This window comes from Oncorhynchus mykiss, chromosome 31 (genome assembly GCF_013265735.2).
Source record: "Oncorhynchus mykiss isolate Arlee chromosome 31, USDA_OmykA_1.1, whole genome shotgun sequence".
Lineage (NCBI taxonomy): Eukaryota > Metazoa > Chordata > Actinopteri > Salmoniformes > Salmonidae > Oncorhynchus > Oncorhynchus mykiss.
Window position 1 is genome coordinate 30,036,371 of NC_050571.1, and position 21,591 is coordinate 30,057,961.

The following is a 21,591-nucleotide window of genomic DNA, read 5'->3' on the forward strand; positions in this document are numbered from 1 at the left end:
CAGCCTCAATTCGTCGGGGCATGGACTCTACAAGGTGTCGAAAGCGTTCCACAGGGATGCTGGCCCATGTTGACTCCAGTGCTTCCCACAGTTGTCAAGTTGGCTGGATGTCCTTTGGGTGGTGGACCATTTTTGATACACACGGGATACTGTTGAGAGTGAAAAACCCAGCCGTGTTGCAGTTCGTTACACAAACGGTGCTCCTGGCACCTACTACCATACCCTGTTCAAAGGCACTTAAATATTTTGTCTTGCCCATTCACCCTCTGACTAGCATACATACACAATCAATGTCTCAATGGTCTCAAGGCTTAAAAATCATTTTTTTTTACCTGTCTCCTCCCCTGATCTACACCGATTAAAGTGGATTTAACAAGTGACATCAATAAGGGATCATAGCTATCACCTGGATTCACCTGGTCAGGCTATGTCATGGAAATATACTGGGGTGTCCCGCGTGGCTCGGTTACAGCGCCAGGGTTGTGGGTTCGATTCCCATTGGGGACCAGTACAAAAAAGTATGTAAAATGTATGCACTCACTACTGTAAGTCACTATGGATAAGAGCATCTGCTAAATGACTCAAATATAAATGAAGGAGCGGGTATCCTTAATGTTTTGTACACTCAGTGTATATTAATGTTGCATGTCCACTCCACTGTCTGCACTTCCCTTATCAATCACAATGTCATCATGGAGGCCTTTATGCTGCTGGGTGCATGCCACTGTATTTGTGAGGTCTTGCTGTAGGTAGACTGTGGGGGTAAAGTGAACACAGTATTGGGAGGAGGAGTAACTGGAGGCTGTCATCACACACACACACACACACACACACACACACACACACACGCAGCTCTGCAGCACAGGAATGTTTTGCCTGCTGCTGTCCTTATGTAAATATAAACACTGGGCCGTGGTCTTACCATAAATGTACTGGGAAATGAGAGGCTGATCCGGCACGGGGCAGCAAATGAGGAGCGGCAGACGCCGGACATTCCTGCAGCTGTCATGATTCATCTGCACTCTGGGAAAACCAGGCCATGGCACCCAGGTCCACCACCCACCTCCACCCCTCACACAGGCAGCCCACGCTGCCAGCACCAATCAAACACACTGATCTACTCAGACATTCCCTCATAATATGCTGACTCATAGACACACACGTTACTGCAGGCTCCCTCACGATGCAACTTATACATGCATACCCACCCAGACAACACATAAATCAACACACATGGTCTACAAACGCATCCATGGACCTGCTCTGTTTTCCAGGGTCTCTGCAGTATGTCACGTCTGCTTCAAACCTAAATAGAGGGACGTTGTCATGGAAGACATCATGCCAACAGACTTCCAGTCCAGTCAGAGTAGATCAACGTCCAGATCAATCCAGATTCCCTGCTGTCAGATAGGAGAGAGACCTCTCTGCAGCCCAGGAGTATTTCCATAGGGTTACAGTGCCTTGCGAAAGTATTCAGCCCCCTTGAACTTTGCGACCTTTTGCCACATTTCAGGCTTCAAACATAAAGATATAACTGTATTTTTTTGTGAAGAATCAACAACAAGTGGGACACAATCATGAAGTGGAACGACATTTATTGGATATTTCAAACTTTTTTAACAAATCAAAAACTGAAAAATTGGGCGTGCAAAATTATTCAGCCCCCTTAAGTTAATACTTTGTAGTGCCACCTTTTGCTGCGATTACAGCTGTAAGTCGCTTGGGGTATGTCTCTATCAGTTTTGCACATCGAGAGACTGAAATTTTTTCCCATTCCTCCTTGCAAAACAGCTCGAGCTCAGTGAGGTTGGATGGAGAGCATTTGTGAACAGCAGTTTTCAGTTCTTTCCTCAGATTCTCGATTGGATTCAGGTCTGGACTTTGACTTGGCCATTCTAACACCTGGATATGTTTATTTTTGAACCATTCCATTGTAGATTTTGCTTTATGTTTTGGATCATTGTCTTGTTGGAAGACAAATCTCCGTCCCAGTCTCAGGTCTTTTGCAGACTCCATCAGGTTTTCTTCCAGAATGGTCCTGTATTTGGCTCCATCCATCTTCCCATCAATTTTAACCATCTTCCCTGTCCCTGCTGAAGAAAAGCAGGCCCAAACCATGATGCTGCCACCACCATGTTTGACAGTGGAGATGGTGTGTTCAGCTGTGTTGCTTTTACGCCAAACATAACGTTTTGCATTGTTGCCAAAAAGTTCAATTTTGGTTTCATCTGACCAGAGCACCTTCTTCCACATGTTTGGTGTGTCTCCCAGGTGGCTTGTGGCAAACTTTAAACAACACTTTTTATGGATATCTTTAAGAAATGGCTTTCTTCTTGCCACTCTTCCATAAAGGCCAGATTTGTGCAATATACGACTGATTGTTGTCCTATGGACAGAGTCTCCCACCTCAGCTGTAGATCTCTGCAGTTCATCCAGAGTGATCATGGGCCTCTTGGCTGCATCTCTGATCAGTCTTCTCCTTGTATGAGCTGAAAGTTTAGAGGGACGGCCAGGTCTTGGTAGATTTGCAGTGGTCTGATACTCCTTCCATTTCAGTATTATCGCTTGCACAGTGCTCCTTGGGATGTTTAAAGCTTGGGAAATATTTTTGTATCCAAATCCGGCTTTAAACTTCTTCACAACAGTATCTCGGACCTGCCTGGTGTGTTCCTTGTTCTTCATGATGCTCTCTGCGCTTTTAACGGACCTCTGAGACTATCACAGTGCAGGTGCATTTATACGGAGACTTGATTACACACAGGTGGATTGTATTTATCATCATTAGTCATTTAGGTCAACATTGGATCATTCAGAGATCCTCACTGAACTTCTGGAGAGAGTTTGCTGCACTGAAAGTAAAGGGGCTGAATAATTTTGCACGCCCAATTTTTCAGTTTTTGATTTGTTAAAAAAGTTTGAAATATCCAATAAATGTCGTTCCACTTCATGATTGTGTCCCACTTGTTGTTGATTCTTCACAAAAAAATACAGTTTTATATCTTTATGTTTGAAGCCTGAAATGTGGCAAAAGGTCGCAAAGTTCAAGGGGGGCGAATACTTTCGCAAGGCACTGTATATTCTCTGGGTTTGTTGAAGTTTGAGAATTCTTGTGTAAAGTGGCGGCACAGAAGGTTGGTGGCACCTTAATTGGGGAGGGCGGGCTCGTGATAATGGCTGGAGCAGAATAAGTGGAATCGTATCAAATACATCAAACCCAGCCATTATTATGAGCCGTCCTTGTCACGCTCGTTTGAATGATTGGACCAAGGTGCAGCGTGCGTAGAATTCCACATGCTTAATAAATATGAAACTCACCAAACAAAACAGATTGGGAACCATACTAGGCCAACAAAGAAATAGAAACATAGATTTGCCCACCCAAGTCACACCCTGACCTAACCAAATAGAGAATAAAAAAAGTCTCTCTAGGGTCAGGACTGGGGACCCTCGCTGGAGGCTCCTGACTGGGAGCCCTCGCTGGAGGCCTGATGCGTGGGGCAGGCACAGGGCGTACCGGGCTCTGAAGGCGCACTGAAGGCCTGGTGCGTGAGGCAGGCACAGGACGTACCGGGCTCTGGAGGCACACTGGAGGCCTGAAGTGTAGAGCTGGCACAACCCGTCCTGGCTCGATACCCACTTTAGCCCGGCAAGTGCGGGGCACTGACACAGGACGCACTGGGCTGTGCAGGCACACTGGAGATACCCTGCGTAGAGCTGGCACAGGATATCCTAGACCGTGGAGGCGCACTGGAGGTCTGGAGCGTAGAGCTGGCACAACGCGTCCTGGCTTAATACCCCCCTGTAGCGCGGCAAGTGCAGGGAGCTGGCACAGGCCGCACTGGGTTGTGCTGACGAACTGGGGATACCGTGCGTAGATCTGGCGAAGGATATCCTGGGCCGAGGAGATGCACTGGAGGCCAGGACCGCTGAGCTGGCACAACCCGTCCTGGACAGATGCTCACCTTAGCACGGCAAGTACGGAAAGCAGGCACAGAACGCAATGGGCTAAGGGTGCGCACTGGAGGCACGGTGCGCAGAACCGGAAAACATGGTATCTGAACCGTGACCAACTCCTCATTGTAATTACGGGGAGTTGGGTCTTGTTCCCACCTTTGCTCCGCTCGCCACCCCGTGTGCCACCCCCAAAAATTTGGAGGCTGCCTCTCGGGCTTCCGTCGTTTCCTTGAATCCTGGTCTTGTCGCCGTTCCTCTCTCTCTCTTGTCGCCTCCGCCTGCTTCCATGGTAGGGTCTTGTCCCCTGCCATTACCTCCTCCCAGGTCCAGGATGTCCTCCACTCCTGGGCACGCTGCTTGGTCACTTGGTGGTGGGATCTTCTGTCATGCTCGTTTGAATGATTGGACCAAGGCTCCACGTTTAATAAATATGAAACTCATCAAACAAAACAGAAGAAAACATAACGTGACGTTATGGGCTGCTCACAGGCAGCTACACAATAACAAGATCCCACAATCTAAGGTGGGAAAAAGGGCTGCCTAAGTATGATCCCCAATCAGAGACAACGATACACAGCTGCCTCTGATTGGGAACCATACTAGACCAACAAAGAAATAGAAACATAGATTTGCCCACCCAAGTCACACCCTGACCTAACCAAATAGAGAATAAAAAAGTCTCTCTAAGGTCAGGGTGTGACAGTCCTCACCTCATCAGCCTCCACTGGTGTCAGGGTGAGTCAGAGAGAGAGGGCCGGTATCGTCGGCCCTGTGCCCATCCGCGCCGCAATGCGTCGCCCTCAGTGGTGCTACAGACAGTCACCTCACAGACCCATTCCCCTCTCCATATGACACTACTAGCTCACTGGAATCATACGCAGAAATCTTAATATACAGTCGTGGCCAATGACACAAATATTAATTTTCAAAAAGTCTGCTGCCTCCGTTTGTATGATGGCAATTTGAATATACTCCAGAATGTTATGAAGAGTGATCAGATGAATTGCAATTAATTGCAAAGTCCCTCTTTTCCATGCAAATGAACTGAATACCCAAAAAACATTTCCACTGCATTTCAGCCCTGCCACAAAAGGACCAGCTGACATCATGTCAGTAATTCTCTCTTTAACACAGGTGTGAGTGTTGACAAGGACAAGGCTGGAGATCACTCTGTCATGCTGATTGAGTTCAAATAACAGACTGGATGCTTCAAAAGGAGGGTGGTTCTTGGAATCATTGATCTTGGAGGATGGCCTGGTGTCAAGAAGGGCAGCAAAGAAGCCACTTCTCTCCAGGAAAAACATCAGGGACAGACTGATATTCTGCAAAAGGTACAGGGATTGGACTGCTGAGGACTGGGGTAAAGTGATTTACTCTGATGAATCTCCTTTCCGATTGTTTGGGGAATCCGGAAAAAAGCTTGTCCGGAGAAGACAAGGTCAGTCCTGTCAGTCCAGTCCTGTTGGCATGACACATCAGTCCTGTGTCATGCCAACAGTAAAGCATCCTGAGACCATTCATGTGTGGGGTTGCTTCTCAGCCAAGGGAGTGGGCTCACTCACAATTTTGCCTAAGATCACAGCCATCAATAAAGAATGGCACCAACACATCCTCTGAGAGCAACTTCTCTCAACCATCCAGGAATAGTTTGGTGACGAACAATGCCTTTTCCAGCATGATGGAGCACCTTGCCATAAGGCAAAAGTGATAACTAAGTGGCTCGGGGAACAAAACATCGATATTTTGGGTCCATGGCCAGGAAGCTCCCCAGACCTTAATCCCATTGAGAACTTGTGGTCAATCCTCAAGAGGCGGGTGGACAAACTAAAACCCACAAATTCTGACAAACTCCAAGCATTGATTATGCAAGAATGGGCTGCCATCAGTCAGGATGTGGCCCAGAAGTTAATTGGCAGCATGCCAGGGTGGATTGCAGAGGTCTTGAAAAAGAAGGGTCAACACTGCAAATATTGACTCTTTGCATCAACTTCATGTAATTGTCAATTAAAGCCTTTGACACTTGTGAAATGCTTGTAATTATACTTCAGTATTCCATAGTAATATCTGACAAAAATATCTAAAGACACTGAGGCAGCAGACTTTGTGAAAATGTATATTTGTGTCATTCTCAAAACTTTTGGCCATGACTGTATCACTTTGGTTTCTGTAGGCAAGGGCTCTCCAACCCTGTTCCTGGAGAGCTACCCTCCTGTAGATTTTCACTACAACCCCAGTAGTAACTAACCTGATTCAGTCTGCCAAAAAGCTAATTATTAGAATCAGGTGTGCTAGATTAGGGTTGGAGTGAAAACCTACAGGACGGTAGCGCTCCAGGAACAGGGTTGGAGCCCTGCTATAGGCTATGTGAGCTTTATTAATCCAGGTGAATTAATCCTCGTTGAGATACAATATATTTTTTACATGAGACCTCGTGAACAGCTCGTGTGTGTTTGTCTCAGCTGACCAATACTGCCACCTGAACTGTGTAACTGGGCACTATCAGAATGCTATGGGCCAGGACTGTTTTCCCAGAGACTAGCTACTGTAAACACAACAGGAATCCACAGAGCCTGCAGCAGGTGAGCTAATCAGTGACTTGACATTGTTCTTCACTTGGGATTCTGATCAACCTTTGACCCGATAAGCTTTTAGAGAGGATCACAAGGATTTATACACATTAGCAGCAGGGTCTTCAATGGCCACTGGAAACCATTCATAGCACAGATAAGAGTGAGTCTGGACAGAGACAGCTGGAAGGTTAGAAAAAAGTCATCATTGTTCCTTGTAAATAAAAAAATTAAAATTGTTCAGTTGTACTCCAGAGTGAGTCTAAACTGTTAATCATTCATTGCGTCTGGTTTATTCTTAGCTGCTCTGAGAGGCTTGAAATATATTTAACCGTCTGTTGCCTAAGCAGTGAGGACGTTCTTTTCCATGTCAAATTAGAACAGTGGTATTCAAATTCAGGGACGCGGCCCCACTACTGCAGTGGGGTTGCCAAAATGTTTTTATTTATTTATTTGGGAACAAAAAATTAAGAGTACAGATTATTGTATAGGACAATATAAAAGTTTTTGAGAAAGATAATTTGAAAGATACAACGATATTGAGTAAATATATTTATTGTTTTTTTTTAAGAGATGAAAATGCTATTAATTGAGATGTATTTGTTGTCGTTAACAATCTAAGTGTACAGATTTAAACTTGTGTCATTAGATTTGGGGTGGGGTCGCAAGAAATTCCTTGGGGAAAAATGGGGTACCCAGAAATTCTGGCGGAAAAAAGGGGGTCCCCGCTGAAGAAATTTGAACACCTCTGAATTCGAATGAAATAGAAAGAGAGAGTGGGAGGAAGTAGAGGTACAATTCACTGGAGAATGTGAAGGGGAGAACTAAAAGAGGGACGAGAGAGCAGTCTTTCTTACATCTGTACACGCCAGCCCTGCACGCAACAGGCTTGTGATCCTGCCAGAGAGAAAGAGAGGGAGCTAATGTTTTCCACTGAGACTTGGTCTCTCTGTGTTCATGGAAAATGGCGGTCCACAGTGTCCACTATTAATCAGCCAAACAGAGCCAATTACTGGGCTGAGGAGAGGGAGACTGCCAGAGCAGAGCAGCAGAGCAGCACAGCACTGGGGAGGCACGACCTGCTGAACCCCACATCTCCATTCAGAGCATTAGGACTGAGCTGCCTCAGCCTCACAGCCTCAGCCAAAACATTGAGGGGAAGAGGATGGCTGGGGCAGTGATATATATAGAGAGTGAGTGAGGCAAAGAGAGAGAGACAATGAAAGAGAAGGAGAGAAAGACAGGGTGAACAGGAGAGAGAGGCCCATAGACAGGCATAGAGAGTAAAGGTTTTACAGCACCATAACTGTTTACATTCCTGCCGTGGATGACAAGACGAGGGGGGAGGAGGTCATATGATAGGGAGGGAGTGCTTGATCCCTGTGTTCATAACCTTTGGAATTCACTGCCTATGCCTTTTTTTCTGTTATCAGGATTCCATACACACGTGTATGGATTCCATACACACGTTCAGGATTCCATACACACGTTCCATACACATTCCATACACACGTGTGCTGGCACACAAAACAAACTCACACCTTTACTTAGAGATCACCAACACTCAAATAACTTTAGCAAAGCTCCTTGTCACTTTGGTTATTCACATTTTCTCCTGAGTTGTATCCTGCTGTTTTACTGAAAGACAACTTTGGGCCTCTATGTTATTTCCGGGTCCTGACTGTCATCAGTTCTTTGAGGATGTGATGTCAGAAGTTTGTAAGTTAAGTTCACGACTTCCTCAGCTTGTTTATTCTATCACAAATTAGCAGGGAGCTGCTGGGAGACTGTCTGCCTAATCTCCAGAGCGCTGGGCTGATGGACAGGAATGCTGGTGTGCTGTTGCTGCGTCTGGGTGGGCTGGCCCAGGACACCACCGTCAGATAAGCGATGAGGGACAGCATGTAGTCTGGAGGTCCTCCCGACAACATCCCACTCCCGTCACCTTTTGCTGTGACACACAGCCCTCTGAGCCACTCAAGGGAAGCCTGGGCGATGTGAGGAGGAAGCTTGGCATGGGGGAACCTACCCTGGATGTTTCCTGTAGGATGTGGTTCTGTTCTTTAGAGATGTCTCTGGTCTGCTCTGTGTGGGCGGGTGAGGGTTAAGTCTTGTCCTGTTGCTGATGATGAGATGTAGATTTTGACAGGCCAAAGTGGAGCTGTTTCCCATCACACAACAGCCTGCGATTCCGTCGGTACACAGCGAGACTCAACCAGAGCTCCTCTCACCAGCAAGGGAGAGATAGAGAGCGGTGTTAGAGGGATAGCTAACTTCTCCCTGGAGTTAATGTAATAATGCCTGGGGTTTGAGTAATAATGTGCCACAGTCAGTAGCCACCATGTTCACGGTGAACATCTCCTCCTCCATGTCGTTTGTGAGAGCTCACCCCGAGCGGCTGAGGAAGCGACTGTCAATCAGGAGCAAACATAGGAACCTCAGGTAACCATGGTGATGCGGGTGTCTGAGTTGGAATGGGAGGGTCTTTTCAGAATTAGCACATAGAGCTCCTCTGGATGATCAAATACTTACTTGTCCGCTTTTTTTTTGGGGGGGGGGGGGGGGGGTAACAACGGTCCACTTGTTTTGCTGCTTGATGCTATTTTATGAAGTATTTTAAAGATAATTTCTCATGTGCTATACTCATGTCTGTTACTCAATTGTGTATGTAAGTGTTATGTCGTTTTTCAAAAAGGTATTCATCCTTTAGAAAGATATATAGAAAAGAGCCACTGCTAAGCAGAATTGTGGATGGATGACCGAGAGAGGAGTGTGTGTATGTGGTCAGTATGGGTTTAATGAATCTCTGACTCACCCTCCCATGTGGGAACAAACCTAATGCAGTCATTTGAAAAAGACTGCCTTATTCAGACCCAGACCTACTGCACTGCCACTATTGTTCATCAGGCTTTCACTGCCAAATAGGCTTTAGTCATACAGTATGTTCTAGGTTGAGGCCATGGGCATGAACTTAAATTAAGGGACTCTCAATAGAGGAAATGCATTATATTTGGAGGGTATTGTAACCAGGGGTAGTAACCGGTTCAGGGAACAGAACTAAAAACCGAAAAATAACAGCATTTTTGGGGGAGGAACAGAAACGGAACCGGAAACTAAAGTGATCTCTAGTGTTCTGGAACAGAACTGGTTAATAATGTTATTTTTTGTTCCCTGAAATATTCCTAATGTCTAGTATATAATTCTGTAATTTGGTGAAGTTACAATACTAGTAATAGCCTAAACGCATTTCAAATCATGTCATTATGTTCAGCGCTTCAAGCCAAGCCCCCTGCATGTCTACCCCTCTCTCTCGCTTCCTCCCCATCAGTGAAATTTCAGTCACATCTCGCACCTTTACTTATCTGACCAATCAAACATGCAAACAACTACTGTAGCTTACACGTTCCATAGCAAGCTTCTCTATCTGTACTAATGGGTCAAGTAAATTAATGAGCTATTTTGTAAAGATGTAGATTTCCCAGGTTAAAAAATAATGCAAAGGAACCATTACTTTTTTGGGGGTTCGAACTAGTTCAGAACTTTATTTTCTGGTTGGAACACTGGAATGGAACATAAAAAATAAGGGTTTCTGTTCGAAACAAACAATTAGAAAATAATTTTGGTTCCAACCCTCTTGTAACAATCCAGAATGTGCTGATATGGGTTTTAGATCAATGTGAGGTATTTATGTAAGTACCATTCAATCATTGCTCTTCAGTCTAAGTACCTTTTATTAATGTTAATCAACATTTGTGAAACCATTTAAAACTTACCATGCCTCTTCACATGTTTTACTGGAACAATCAGGATTGTTTTCAGGCCCTAAGACTAATGCTAGGAAAGTATATACTGTATGCAGTCTTGGCCCCCATTGATGTAAAAATAGTCTCTTCAGCAACTTAGAGCAAAGCCATTAGGGATTGAGTAGGAATTGTTATTGTGGACCGCAGGCTGAGTACTGGGAGTGAAGACCACTAATGGGAACCATGGGGAGGGCTCTGCTGAGAGGGGCGACTGTGTGTGTGTGTGTCTGTGTAAGCTTCCAGAGCCTCTGCAAAGTGTGTCTTTGCCTTATGTCCGAGGCATGTTCTCAAGAAGGTTTTTGATGGTCCCTAGCAGTGGTTTAGCCTCTTCAAGATCCTCAGTCCGACACTGTCTGGAATTCAGCCTGCCTGATGATGACTCACAGCGGCTAAAGCTAAAACAGAGCTGCAGCAGGAGCAGTCAAGCGTGGGGCTGCTCATTGTGTGTGTGTGAGCACATGAGCGTGAGACGGAACAGTGCCCGAGGGGGCAAATTGTTCATGCAAAGACAGCCTGTCTTGGTGGGCCCAGTTGTCCCTTGAAACTCAAAGCATTGTTCGAGGTGAAGTCTGATCATAATCACCACATGTTTTTCTTACATGCCTATTGCCAGTGTAGGTCAACCCGTGAGAGTGCAGTCTAAGTATTTCATTTCCTTTTTCACATTTTTTGGTTCCGTTTGTGGAATGATGTTTATTACTCATTTATATGCTAGGATTTTCTTTCCTGCAAAGGTTTATGAAATGATTTACTTTGAAACATTTACTTCAAAATGAGAGACATGTCACCTTTTCCAGAATACAAGTTGGCGCCATGTATAAACAGATGTTGGTGTGGGCTGTTCCTAAACTACCTCTGTCTCCCCTTCTATCTTTCTCTCTTCCTTCCCTCTTTCCCACTCTCTCCCCCTCTTTCTCTCTTCTCATTCTCTCCCTCACTTTCCACTACTAAAACCTACTACCACTAAAACCTCTGTTAGCTACCTGGGGTGCATCCTTAATGGAGACTTGGGGGTTGTGACCATAGCCACTAAAGTGCTAGGGAAGGTTAATGCCAGGACCAAGTATCTGGCTAAAATGTCCAAGCTTCTTGATAAGGACTCCATGAGAGTGCTAGACACTGTCCTTATTCCATACCATTTAGACATTGCTAGCACTTCCTGGTTTGGAGGCTTATCTAAGCTTCTGAAGGGGAAGTTCCAGATAGCCCAGGATAAACTGATCAGGGTAGTATTTAAGGTGAGTCCATGTACTCACATAGGCAGAGGCTGCTTTCAGGAATCAACTGGCTGCCTGTTCAGGCTAGGGTGTCCCATATTAGACTGGGTCTGGTTTAATCACGGCGTCCCAGATTAGATTGGATCTGGTTTAATGAGGGTGTTCCCGATTAGACTGGGTCTGGTTTAATGAGGGTCCCAGATTAGACTGGGTCTGGTTTAATGAAGGTGTTCCAGATTAGACTGGGTCTGGTTTAATCAGGGTGTCCCAGATTAGATTGGGTCTGGTTTAATAAGGGTGTCCCAGATTAGACTGGGTCTGGTTTAATTAGGGTGTCCCAGATTAGACTGGGTCTGGTTTAATCAGGGTGTCCCAGATGAGACTGGGTCTGATTTAATGAAGGTGTCTCAGATTAGACTGGGTCTGGTTTAATGAGGGTGTCCCAGATGAGATTGGGTCTGGTTTAATCAGGGTGTCACAGATTAGATTGGGTCTGGTTTAATAAGGGTGTCCCAGATTAGACTGGGTCTGGTTTAATGAGGGTGTCCCAGATTAGACTGGGTCTGTTTTAATGAGGGTGTCCCAGATGAGATTGGGTCTGGTTTAATCATGGTGTCCTAGATTAGATTGGGTCTGGTTTAATGAGGGTGTCCCAGATTAGACTGGGTCTGATTTAATGAGGGTGTCCCAGATTAGACTGGGTCTGGTTTAATGAGGTTGTCCCAGATTAGACATAGGTCTGGTTTACAGGAGGATTTATGGTTCTGTTCCCAGATATCTGAATGACTACTTTCCCCATGTTAGAGATGCACACAATCACAGCACCAGATCAGGTGTTGCTTATGTGTGCTTCTACAGGTTCAGGAGTAATGCTGGGAAAGGTACTTTCTTGTATATTGGGGCCTCCGAGTGAAATGAGTTGCCGCTGCCCATAAAAATAACATCCTCTCTGGGCAGCATTAAAAATAAAGTAAAAAATAGTTTTGTCTTCTGTGCCCATATGAATGTACCCTACGATGTAACTGCAATGATGAGATAGATGCTCTTCTTTGTTTGTATGTTTTATTATCTCGCTGTCATATTGTGTTCATCCGTGTCCGATCTTGCCTAGCCATCTTGTCTCAAGAGGACCACATTGTAAATAAGTCCCAGACTGTGTGTTATCCTCCATGATGTGCATCAAGTTTTGTGTTCTTTTTTTCTTATTTTTACGGTCGAATTAATAAACTAAACACTTCTCTCCCTCTTTCTGTCTGTCTCTGCCTCTCTCCTGTTCTCCCAGTCCCGGCCCGCGCCCTGACGCTGTTGCTCTGTTTGGCAGGGAGCCGCGGAAAGTGCTGCTGCACAAGGGCTCCACGGGGCTGGGCTTCAACATCGTGGGCGGCGAGGATGGAGAGGGCATTTTTGTCTCCTTCATCCTGGCCGGAGGACCAGCAGACCTGAGCGGAGAGCTCAGAAGGGGAGACCGCATCCTCTCGGTCAGTGGCTTACCGGTCCTGGCAACTAACTAACCAGCCAGCCAACCTGTGGCAGGGTTTACACATTGCTTTAAAATGTATAGCAAGTTGCATACCGTATACAGCATTAGTGCATTTAAGGTGTTTTAGCACTAAAGATTTACCATCGAAGACTTGCCTTAACAATAGACAATAACAATGGAGAGAGGAGTAGACCCAAAGTGGTAACAGGATAAACATGATAAGTTGGGCAGCATGGAATCAAAGTAAACCAAAGAGACCATTGGACCATCTTCCAGTCAAGGTCACAGCTCTCATTTAAACCAAAAATATCTTATAGCTAATGCAAGGCCCCCCATGATGACAAATAAGTACCTTTCTGGAGGGCACATCTGCTCAATGGTCCTCATGGGATTGTGAATCAGCCATTTTCTCTAGTCACAAAACTGTTCATCATGCCACGGTCATACCTCCACTGATTGAAAACTAATCATCCAGCTGGTGATCCAGGAGAGGATAAACAGGATGAGGCTCTCCTCCACATCCTTATGTCAGTGCCAGGTAGTCTTATTCCTTTGTTGGCTCAATAGCTCTGTGAGGAACAGTGCTGGTTGGTCCATTGACTTGTCAATCAAGGCTCCATGGTTGAGGTTCTGCCCTCTGCTGTGTATCTCAGGTGAATGGGGTGAACCTGCGGAATGCCACCCACGAGCAGGCAGCTGCAGCGCTGAAGAGGGCCGGCCAGACGGTCACCATCATCGCCCAGTACCGACCAGAAGGTAGGAGTTTCTCTGCTCTCTCTCAACCCAAACCTACCTACCCCACACACTTTACATTTTAGTTGCTGTCATCCAAAGCAACTAAAGGTATGTTTGTGTGTAGTAAGGGGGCTGCTGAGCAACTGCACAAACCACTCATTCTTTATCTTGATCTTTATGTTGTGTAACAGATGTGCTGAATAATCATCTCAGTCTTACAGGGGACTGCACTAGATGAGGGGTACACAGGTGATCTAGTTAAGCGAACCAGCCTCTACAGTATTTGTATTTCTTACTTTGAAGTGTAGACCTACTAATGTAAATATTTACAATAAAGCAAAACCAATCTTTCAGAACCATGTGACATGTAAATATCCCAAATGTTTAAACTACTGCAGTGGTGTAGGCTAGGCTACATGCACACATTGAACAAGAAAAGGAGAGCCTCAGATTCTAGGAGCTCAGATGAAATCATTTTAGAACCAACGTTTGGATAGCCAAGCTGTCTTCGTCTGGGTACATGCAAGCCCTTACCTGGTCTGTCTTAGTTATCTTGAAGATAGTCTGGTTCGCAAATGAGGACAGTAGGCTACAGAGCGTCTTGTGATTGGCTGATTGTGCCGGAATTCATGTTCAGGGGCTCCGCTTACATTGACACATTCGCTGTACAGCCAGGCTGAAGTGTAGAGCCAACTGCACGGCGGGCAACCGAAGGACTGGCTGGTGTCCTTCTTTCCACTGTTTCGAGTCCAATCCTCCGTGTACAGTGTATCCGTCTCGGCGGTCACTGTACTAGGGAAGGAAAACGGAAACAAAACAAACTGGAGTGAGGGCAGGCAGAGGGGCGCGAACATAGTTACAGAGCGTGCGCGAGGATATACTAGGGAGAAGCGAAGAAAGGAAAGGTGGAGGAACTGTTGAACTTCTTCAGCTACACACAAATGTGCATGGGGGATGGGCATGAATTCACAGTCGGCTGGATGTTAGGATCAGATACCACGGGCTGCGAAGTAACACAGCATTGCACTGAACAGAGGTGAGGAAATCAACTGGAGCAATTGTTGTCCCGCGCGCTACCATTTACAGGAAAGAGGGTGGAGAGAATACAGTGGAATCAGGAACATTTACTGTAACATTTGTGTCGGCACTCAAGCTTTTGAGGTCGGTTAACGACAGTAACTTGTCATTATAGGGGTTTCTGTTGTTGTACAACCCAGTTACGGGGCAAACACAACGTATTATCTTGCCTCCAAGCTAAACCTGCGCCGTGGATTAGCTCCTGTTTGCGCCGTTTGGTAAACTCTTCTTAGTTGAACCAAATGCTAAGATCCGTTTGGAATTATCTATAAACTAGATTGTATTTGTAGCTAACTAGCTATATTAGTTATGTGCCCATAGCTCGACAGTTTCCACCAAATGCAGTTAGGTAAATTAGCTAGCTACGGTAACGTTGGTCAAATTATTTGACGTTATCTAGCTAACTAGCGTGTTAACGTTAGTATTCAACCTTAATATAATGTCTCTAAAGGTTTATTAACTAGGTAACGTTAGCTATAAATGTTGCATTATAGTGAACGAGTTAGTAAATTACTGTCCAACGTAGATTGTTAGCAATCTAACGTTACTCTTGTCAGTGTTCTTATTGATTTAGCGATAAGAAATGCCTCATTAGATAACAAACAGGTGGACACAGAGGTGTGGTCAGAGTGGAGGGTTTTGAGTAGATGGGGTGCAGCTAATGTCAGAAGTGCTTCTCGTAGCACTTAGTTTAGCGTTAATTAAAACGCAAAAGTTCTCCGGAGGCGACTGTAACATGCGACTTTTGACCTCACTTTGACATTCGCTGCATCCTTATAGCCCTGACCAGAATGGAGCAGGTGCGTGGACATTTCCTGTCATTTCAGGAAGTGACCTCATCAGGAAACAAACATTTTCAACCACCTGATTGATATGTCAGGGTGAGGCTTGACCATTTACATGTCTCATCCGGTCACGTTGACATAATGTTTACACATTTTTCTGCCTAAAGCAATGAATGAGTCAGAAGGATTTGATATTGTCATTTTGGCAGTTCGGATGTATTTGTATTTATTATGGATCCTCATTAGCTGCTGCCAAAGCAGAAGCTACTCTGCCTGGGGTCCAGCAAAAGGAAGGCAGTTTATACATTGTCATAGAACAATTCTCATATGCAGGTAACAAAGACGAACACAGCCTAATAACAAAAGCATAAAGGGCAGATCATAGGTAAATATGACATTCTTTAGAAGTAGAATCTGGTATGCATGCACATGCTGTAACAACAATTGAAAGGATATGAGCTTTAGTCCAAGCTGAGAGGAGAGCTGAGACCTATGACAGGAATGTAGGAGTCTAAGTTGTAGCTTGTTCTCTCCCATATTCCGGATACCTCCAATAAAACACAAACATCAACCTGGATCAAGGATGGTTTAATTACTCTCCACGGGTCTGGCATTTCTGTGGGAAGGAAGGTCAGGTAATAGAGGCCAGGAAAGCTCATTGAATCCGAGTTGGATTCTGGCTCTAGAACCAGTTGGGCTAGTGGCCCAGGCCCGCTAGGCTGATGTGCCTCCAAGCACAGCATCATTAATTATCTACTGTAAAAAGACACCCATCTACAATAGTAAATGTTGCCAGTCTGTTAAATGTTTGATCTACAGGGGTCAAACAATATCTTGAAATAATGTTGTATTTGCCAGAGTGAACTCTTGTTTTATAAAATGCCTCCAGTCAATACAACAGTGGCTTTTGTAGTATCGTGCCTGTCTACTGTTGTGTCCTTCAGGACAATCTGATCAGTGTCTGTTAAAGTCTAGCGCTGGCAATATTTAACCAGACCTAGACGGATGAGTCAAGAGTGCACTAAGATCTGTGGCCAATAACTCAGCTGGCGTCCTGAGCTCAGACATGACATGTCCTTAGCCTGGGTCTATTCAGAGGAGGGACCCGGCCTGTTGTAGAGGACAGTCAGTCAGGAGTAAGTGGAGTGTAAATGCTGCTTCATGCTGGGCTCACTGCCTGGACTCCTCTCTCTCTCTCAGGGGCAGGAGCCTGGCCGTCCACTCCACAGACCTCTGATGGAAGGCCAGCACTGAAGAATACATGAGCTGAACTCACAGCAGAGAGTAGAGACTGCACCCTTTCATACTTACTGGACTGCCACCAAATGTCACTCTAACTCTCAATCGTAACATTGAGTTCATTGAGCGGAATGGAGAGGTGCATAGTGTACTCTCATGCCCCCCCCCCACCCCCCTCTGTCACTGGGGGGGTAGAATTACAGTAGACCTTATCCCTGCCCCGGCGAGGGGTTTCACAGCAACAAGACAAGGCTAAATGTCAACCCCAGCAACTCATTACACAGATGAGGGTAGCCCAGGTTTACATGTTCATGTTATAGCACTGGGAAAAGTAGTCCCAACCTAGACTAACCCAGAGAACATAGAAACATAGCACTGTAAACTTATATTACAAACACATGCCCGGGCTGTTTCATAACAGGATCAAGAGTGGAGCAGGCAGCACCCCCCCCGACAAAAAAATAAAAGACAGTACAGCTAATAAGGACAAGCAGTAGGAGATGGCGAGATGCAGAAATGACCCAGTTTCTGTTCTTGTCTCCCTGTACTTCTTCCTTAGGGATCATTCCAAAATGTAGTCTCCTATCGTACTTATTCCGATAAGAGTTTGTGCTTTTTGGTAGTGTAGATTTGAAGATTGTCGTTGTTCTGTTTTGACTTGGTTATGGTGTTTGGGACATGGTTATGGACTCAGCTCCATATCAGGTTGCGGTGCTTCAATCCCCTCTGAAAGCCAGGCTGACTGCAGACTACAGCTGTTTCCTCTGTTGTTACATGTGTTCCCTGTGGAGCCTGGCAGCTGGAGGGGGGCTGCAGGGTGGTCCTGCCCCTCAGTCTCTCTCTCTGGTGGTTAGGACTGAAGGGACGACTGACAATGGATATAGCGCTGCTTACAGACCTTTAGGAGTGAGGGCCCCACCACCCCCACCCACTACACTCTCTTCTCTATTGCTCTGGGGAGCGTTGACTAACGATGTGGTGTGTTGATATTCTTGGAAATAGGACACTAATGTCTGGGTCTCTTCTTCAGTCTTTTTTCTTGTCCCTCCTGTCCTCTTATATCCTTGCTTACGGCAGTGTTCCTTTTTCTCCCCTCCCTTGTCTGAGAGCCAAGTGGACTAGTCTGCCTGGCTGCTTCCGCATAGGCTGCTCTGTGGCTCCTGATAGTGCCCGGGCGTTGCCCCTAGTTACAGGCAGGCGGGCAGGTGGTGGTGTCGGGTTACCTCACCTTGCTGTGCCATCCTCCTGTATCGTTAAGCCGCAGCCAGAGAGAGGGAGCAGGGCGGAGACTACACATCATGCCTCGGGAGTGGTTTCTGTTTGCTTTGAATCCTCTCTACTTCGGGTTTCGGCTGGGGGGGTAGAGTTGAGGTTGGGGACCTACTGCCAGAGAGAATTACCTTTTTTTCACATCTGACAGGGTTTATTTATGGAGAAACTGGAGTAGCCTAAATCATCGTTAGAGGAAAGGTTGTTTCTGAGGTTAGGCTACCTTTAGAATATTGCAGTGCACGGTATCTGGACATTGATTTCTGATCATTCTCATATTGGAAAGTGTTTTCATCCAGCCGACTGATTTCTAAGGTGAGTGAAACCCTTACAGGGATGGGAGTCAGACTCATTGCACAACAAGCAACTCTGTTCTAAAAGTATAACCTATTTGAACTTGACACGTACTAAATGTCCCTTAGTTTGTCGATAGTGGTGACTTCAGAGGCAATGGTATGTGGTAGGTTATCACTCAATGGAATGAATGACAGTAACAAACTGGACAAGATGCCAATGTGGAACCTCTGACACAATACTGTTGGAATCAATGTTTTGCTTCCACGTGTATTTGCTTTATCGTGCCTTATCTCATGTGGTGAGGACTCCAGATACAAACGTTGGTTGCGGCACTCCACTAACACCATTGTGGTTCTGACGTTTACATGGTTCTCATCACGAGTACTTGTTTTTCGATCAGTGTCTGCTGGTTTTGATCTTGTTGAGTGCATGTTTAATGAGGAGGCTTAGGTGGATTCATGTATCAGGAAGCAGTGGATTTATACACCATGACAAATGGTCATCCATTCAAACGGGTTGGACTGGCTTTCAAATGTGTTGGAGTTGCTAGCTTCCTTTGGAAAAAATCTTGTTTGAGTTCCATGTTGAACCTACTTAATTAATCTGCATAATCAATGGCCTGACAGGAGATATTAGTGGATGTGTGAGGAAGAGACATGATGAAGCTCCATCTGGTCCTGAGGTAATTAATCAGGCTGAAAAGAGCCGCTACTGAACCACCACTCTCACCCGAGTGCTGAGCCACACATTCAATGGCCAGGAGATGCTAGTAGTCGACTGGGTTCACTTCACATCACTTCATAAAGCAAGATTGTCACCTCGCTTCAAGTCCTTAGGAAACTATGCAGTAATTTGTTTTTTTTTATGTATTTCTTACATTGTTAGCCCAGAAAATCTTAAGTGTTATTACATAGATACAGCCAGGAAGAACTATTGGATATAAGAGCGACGTCAACTTACCAACATTACGACCAGGAATACGACTGTCCCGAAGCGGATATTTTGTTCAGACCTCCCCTGGACATTGGATCTAATCCTAGAGGCTGACTCAAAACAACGTTGTCGGCGCAGGAGAGGCAGACGGAGCGGCCTCCTGGTCAGACTTAGAAGGTGAGCATACCATCCACCGCTTCCCAGCATATTACTCGCCAATGTCCAGTCTCTAGACAACAAGGTGGACAAAATGTGTGCACAAGTTGCCCTCCAGAGAGACATCGGAGATTGTAACATTCTCCGGAAACATGGCTTACTCGGGATATGTTGTCAGAGTCTGTTCAGCCACCCGGTTTCTTCACGCATCGCACCAACAGAAACAAACATCTCTCTGGTAAGAAGGACAGGGGTGTATGCCTCATGATTAACAACTTGTGGTGGAATCAAACCTACATACAGGAACTCAAGTCCTTTTGTTCACCTGACCTAGAATTCCTTACAATCGAATGCTGACCGCATTATCTCCCACAATAATTATTTTTTATTATAGTCACAGCCGTATATACCCCCCCTCGACAGCCCTGAAATAACTTCACTGGACTCCATGTGAACTGGAAACCATATATGCTGAGGCTGCATTTATTGTAGCTGGGGATTTTAACAGCTGATTTGAGAACCATCCTACCTAAATTCTACCAGCACATTGCTTGTAGTACCCGCTCGAGCAAAACACTGGACCACTGCTACTCTAACTTGTGTGATGCCTACAAGGCCCTCCACCGCCCTCCATTTGGCAAATCTGACCATTACTCCATCTTGTTGCTCCCCTCCTGTAGCCAGAAACTAAAACAGGAAGTGCCCGTACTTAGGTCTATCCAACCCTGGTCTGACCAATCGGATTCCACGCTTCAAGATTAATTTGACCACATGGACTGGGATATGTTCCAGGTAGCCTCAGACAATAATATTGACGTATACGCTGACTCGGTGAGTGAGTTTATTAGGAAGTGCATTGGAGATGTCGTACGCTCTGTGACAATTTAAACATAACAAAATACAGTGTAGTTATTCCCTCCAAGGCAATTAAACAAGCAAAGCGTCAGTATAGCGACAAAGTAGAGTCACAATTCACCGGCTCAACCATGAGACGTATGTGGCAGGGTCTACAGACAATCACGGATTGCAAAAAGAAAACCAGCCCTGTCGTGGACATAGACAGCTTGCTCCCAGACAAATTAAACAACTTCTTTGCGCACTTTGAGGCCATACAGTGCCACCGACACGGCCTGTTACCAAAGACTGTGTGCTCTCCTTCTCCGTGGCCGATGTGAGTAAAACATTTAAACGCGTTAACCCTCGCAAGGCTGCTAGCCCAGACGGCATCCCTAGCCGCGTCCTCAGAGCATGCGCAGACCAGTTGGCTGGTGTGTTTACGGATGTATTCAATCAATCCCTATCCCAGTCTACTGTCCCCACATGCTTCAAGATGGCCACCATTGTTCCTGTTCCCAATAAAGCGAAGGTAACTGAACTAGGTAACTGAACTAAATGACTATCGCCCCGTAGCACTCACTTCTGTCATCATCATCAAGTGCTTTGAGAGGCAAGTCAAGAATCATATAACATCCACCCTACCTGATACCCTAGACCCACTCCAATTTGCTTACTGCCCCAATAGGTCCACACACAATGCAATTGCCATCACACTGCACACTGCCCTAAACCATCTGGACTAGAGGAATACCTATGTAAGAATGCTGTTCATTGACTACAGCTCAGCATTCAACACCATAGTACCCTCCAAACTCATCATTAAGCTTGAGAGTGTGGTGTCATGACAACTACCCCACTCAAAGTCAACAAAACAAAGGAGATGATTCCGGACTTCATGTAACAGCATACCGCCCCCCCATCCACAACTACAGGACACCAGTGGGGAAGGTGGAAAGGGATAAGTTCCTCGGTGTACACAAACTGAAATGGTCCACTCACACAGACAGCTTGGTGAAGATGGCGCAAGAGTGCCTCTTCAACCTCAGGAGGCTGAAGAAATTTGTCTTGTCACCTAAAACCCTCAAACTTTTACAGATGCACAATCGAGAGCATCCTGTAGGGCTTTATCACAGCCCGGTAAGGCAACTGCACTGCCCTCAACCGCAAGGCTCTCCAGGGGGTGGTGCGGTCTGCACAACGCATCACCAGGGGCAAACTACCTGCCCTCCATGACACCTACAG

General features: G+C 45.7%; 1 protein-coding gene across 10 annotated transcripts in view; it reads left to right on the plus strand.

The window, feature by feature from the left end:
* The window catches only part of LOC110504964 (disks large homolog 3), a 181,115-nt gene that overhangs the window by 148,282 nt on the left and 11,242 nt on the right, over positions 1 to 21,591 (plus strand). For 4 of the 10 annotated variants that reach the window (XM_036969790.1, XM_036969791.1, XM_036969793.1 and 1 more), the window contains 2 exons: positions 12,824 to 13,019; positions 13,675 to 13,777. In XM_036969790.1, coding sequence (XP_036825685.1) covers positions 12,824 to 13,019; positions 13,675 to 13,777 — 299 coding nt within the window. Of the gene's footprint in view, positions 1 to 8,558; positions 8,964 to 12,823; positions 13,020 to 13,674; positions 13,778 to 14,410; positions 14,793 to 17,792; positions 18,442 to 19,330; positions 19,534 to 21,591 lie in introns of those variants that run through there. The other 6 variants (XM_036969794.1, XM_036969792.1, XM_036969795.1 and 3 more) reach the window with 5 other exon arrangements.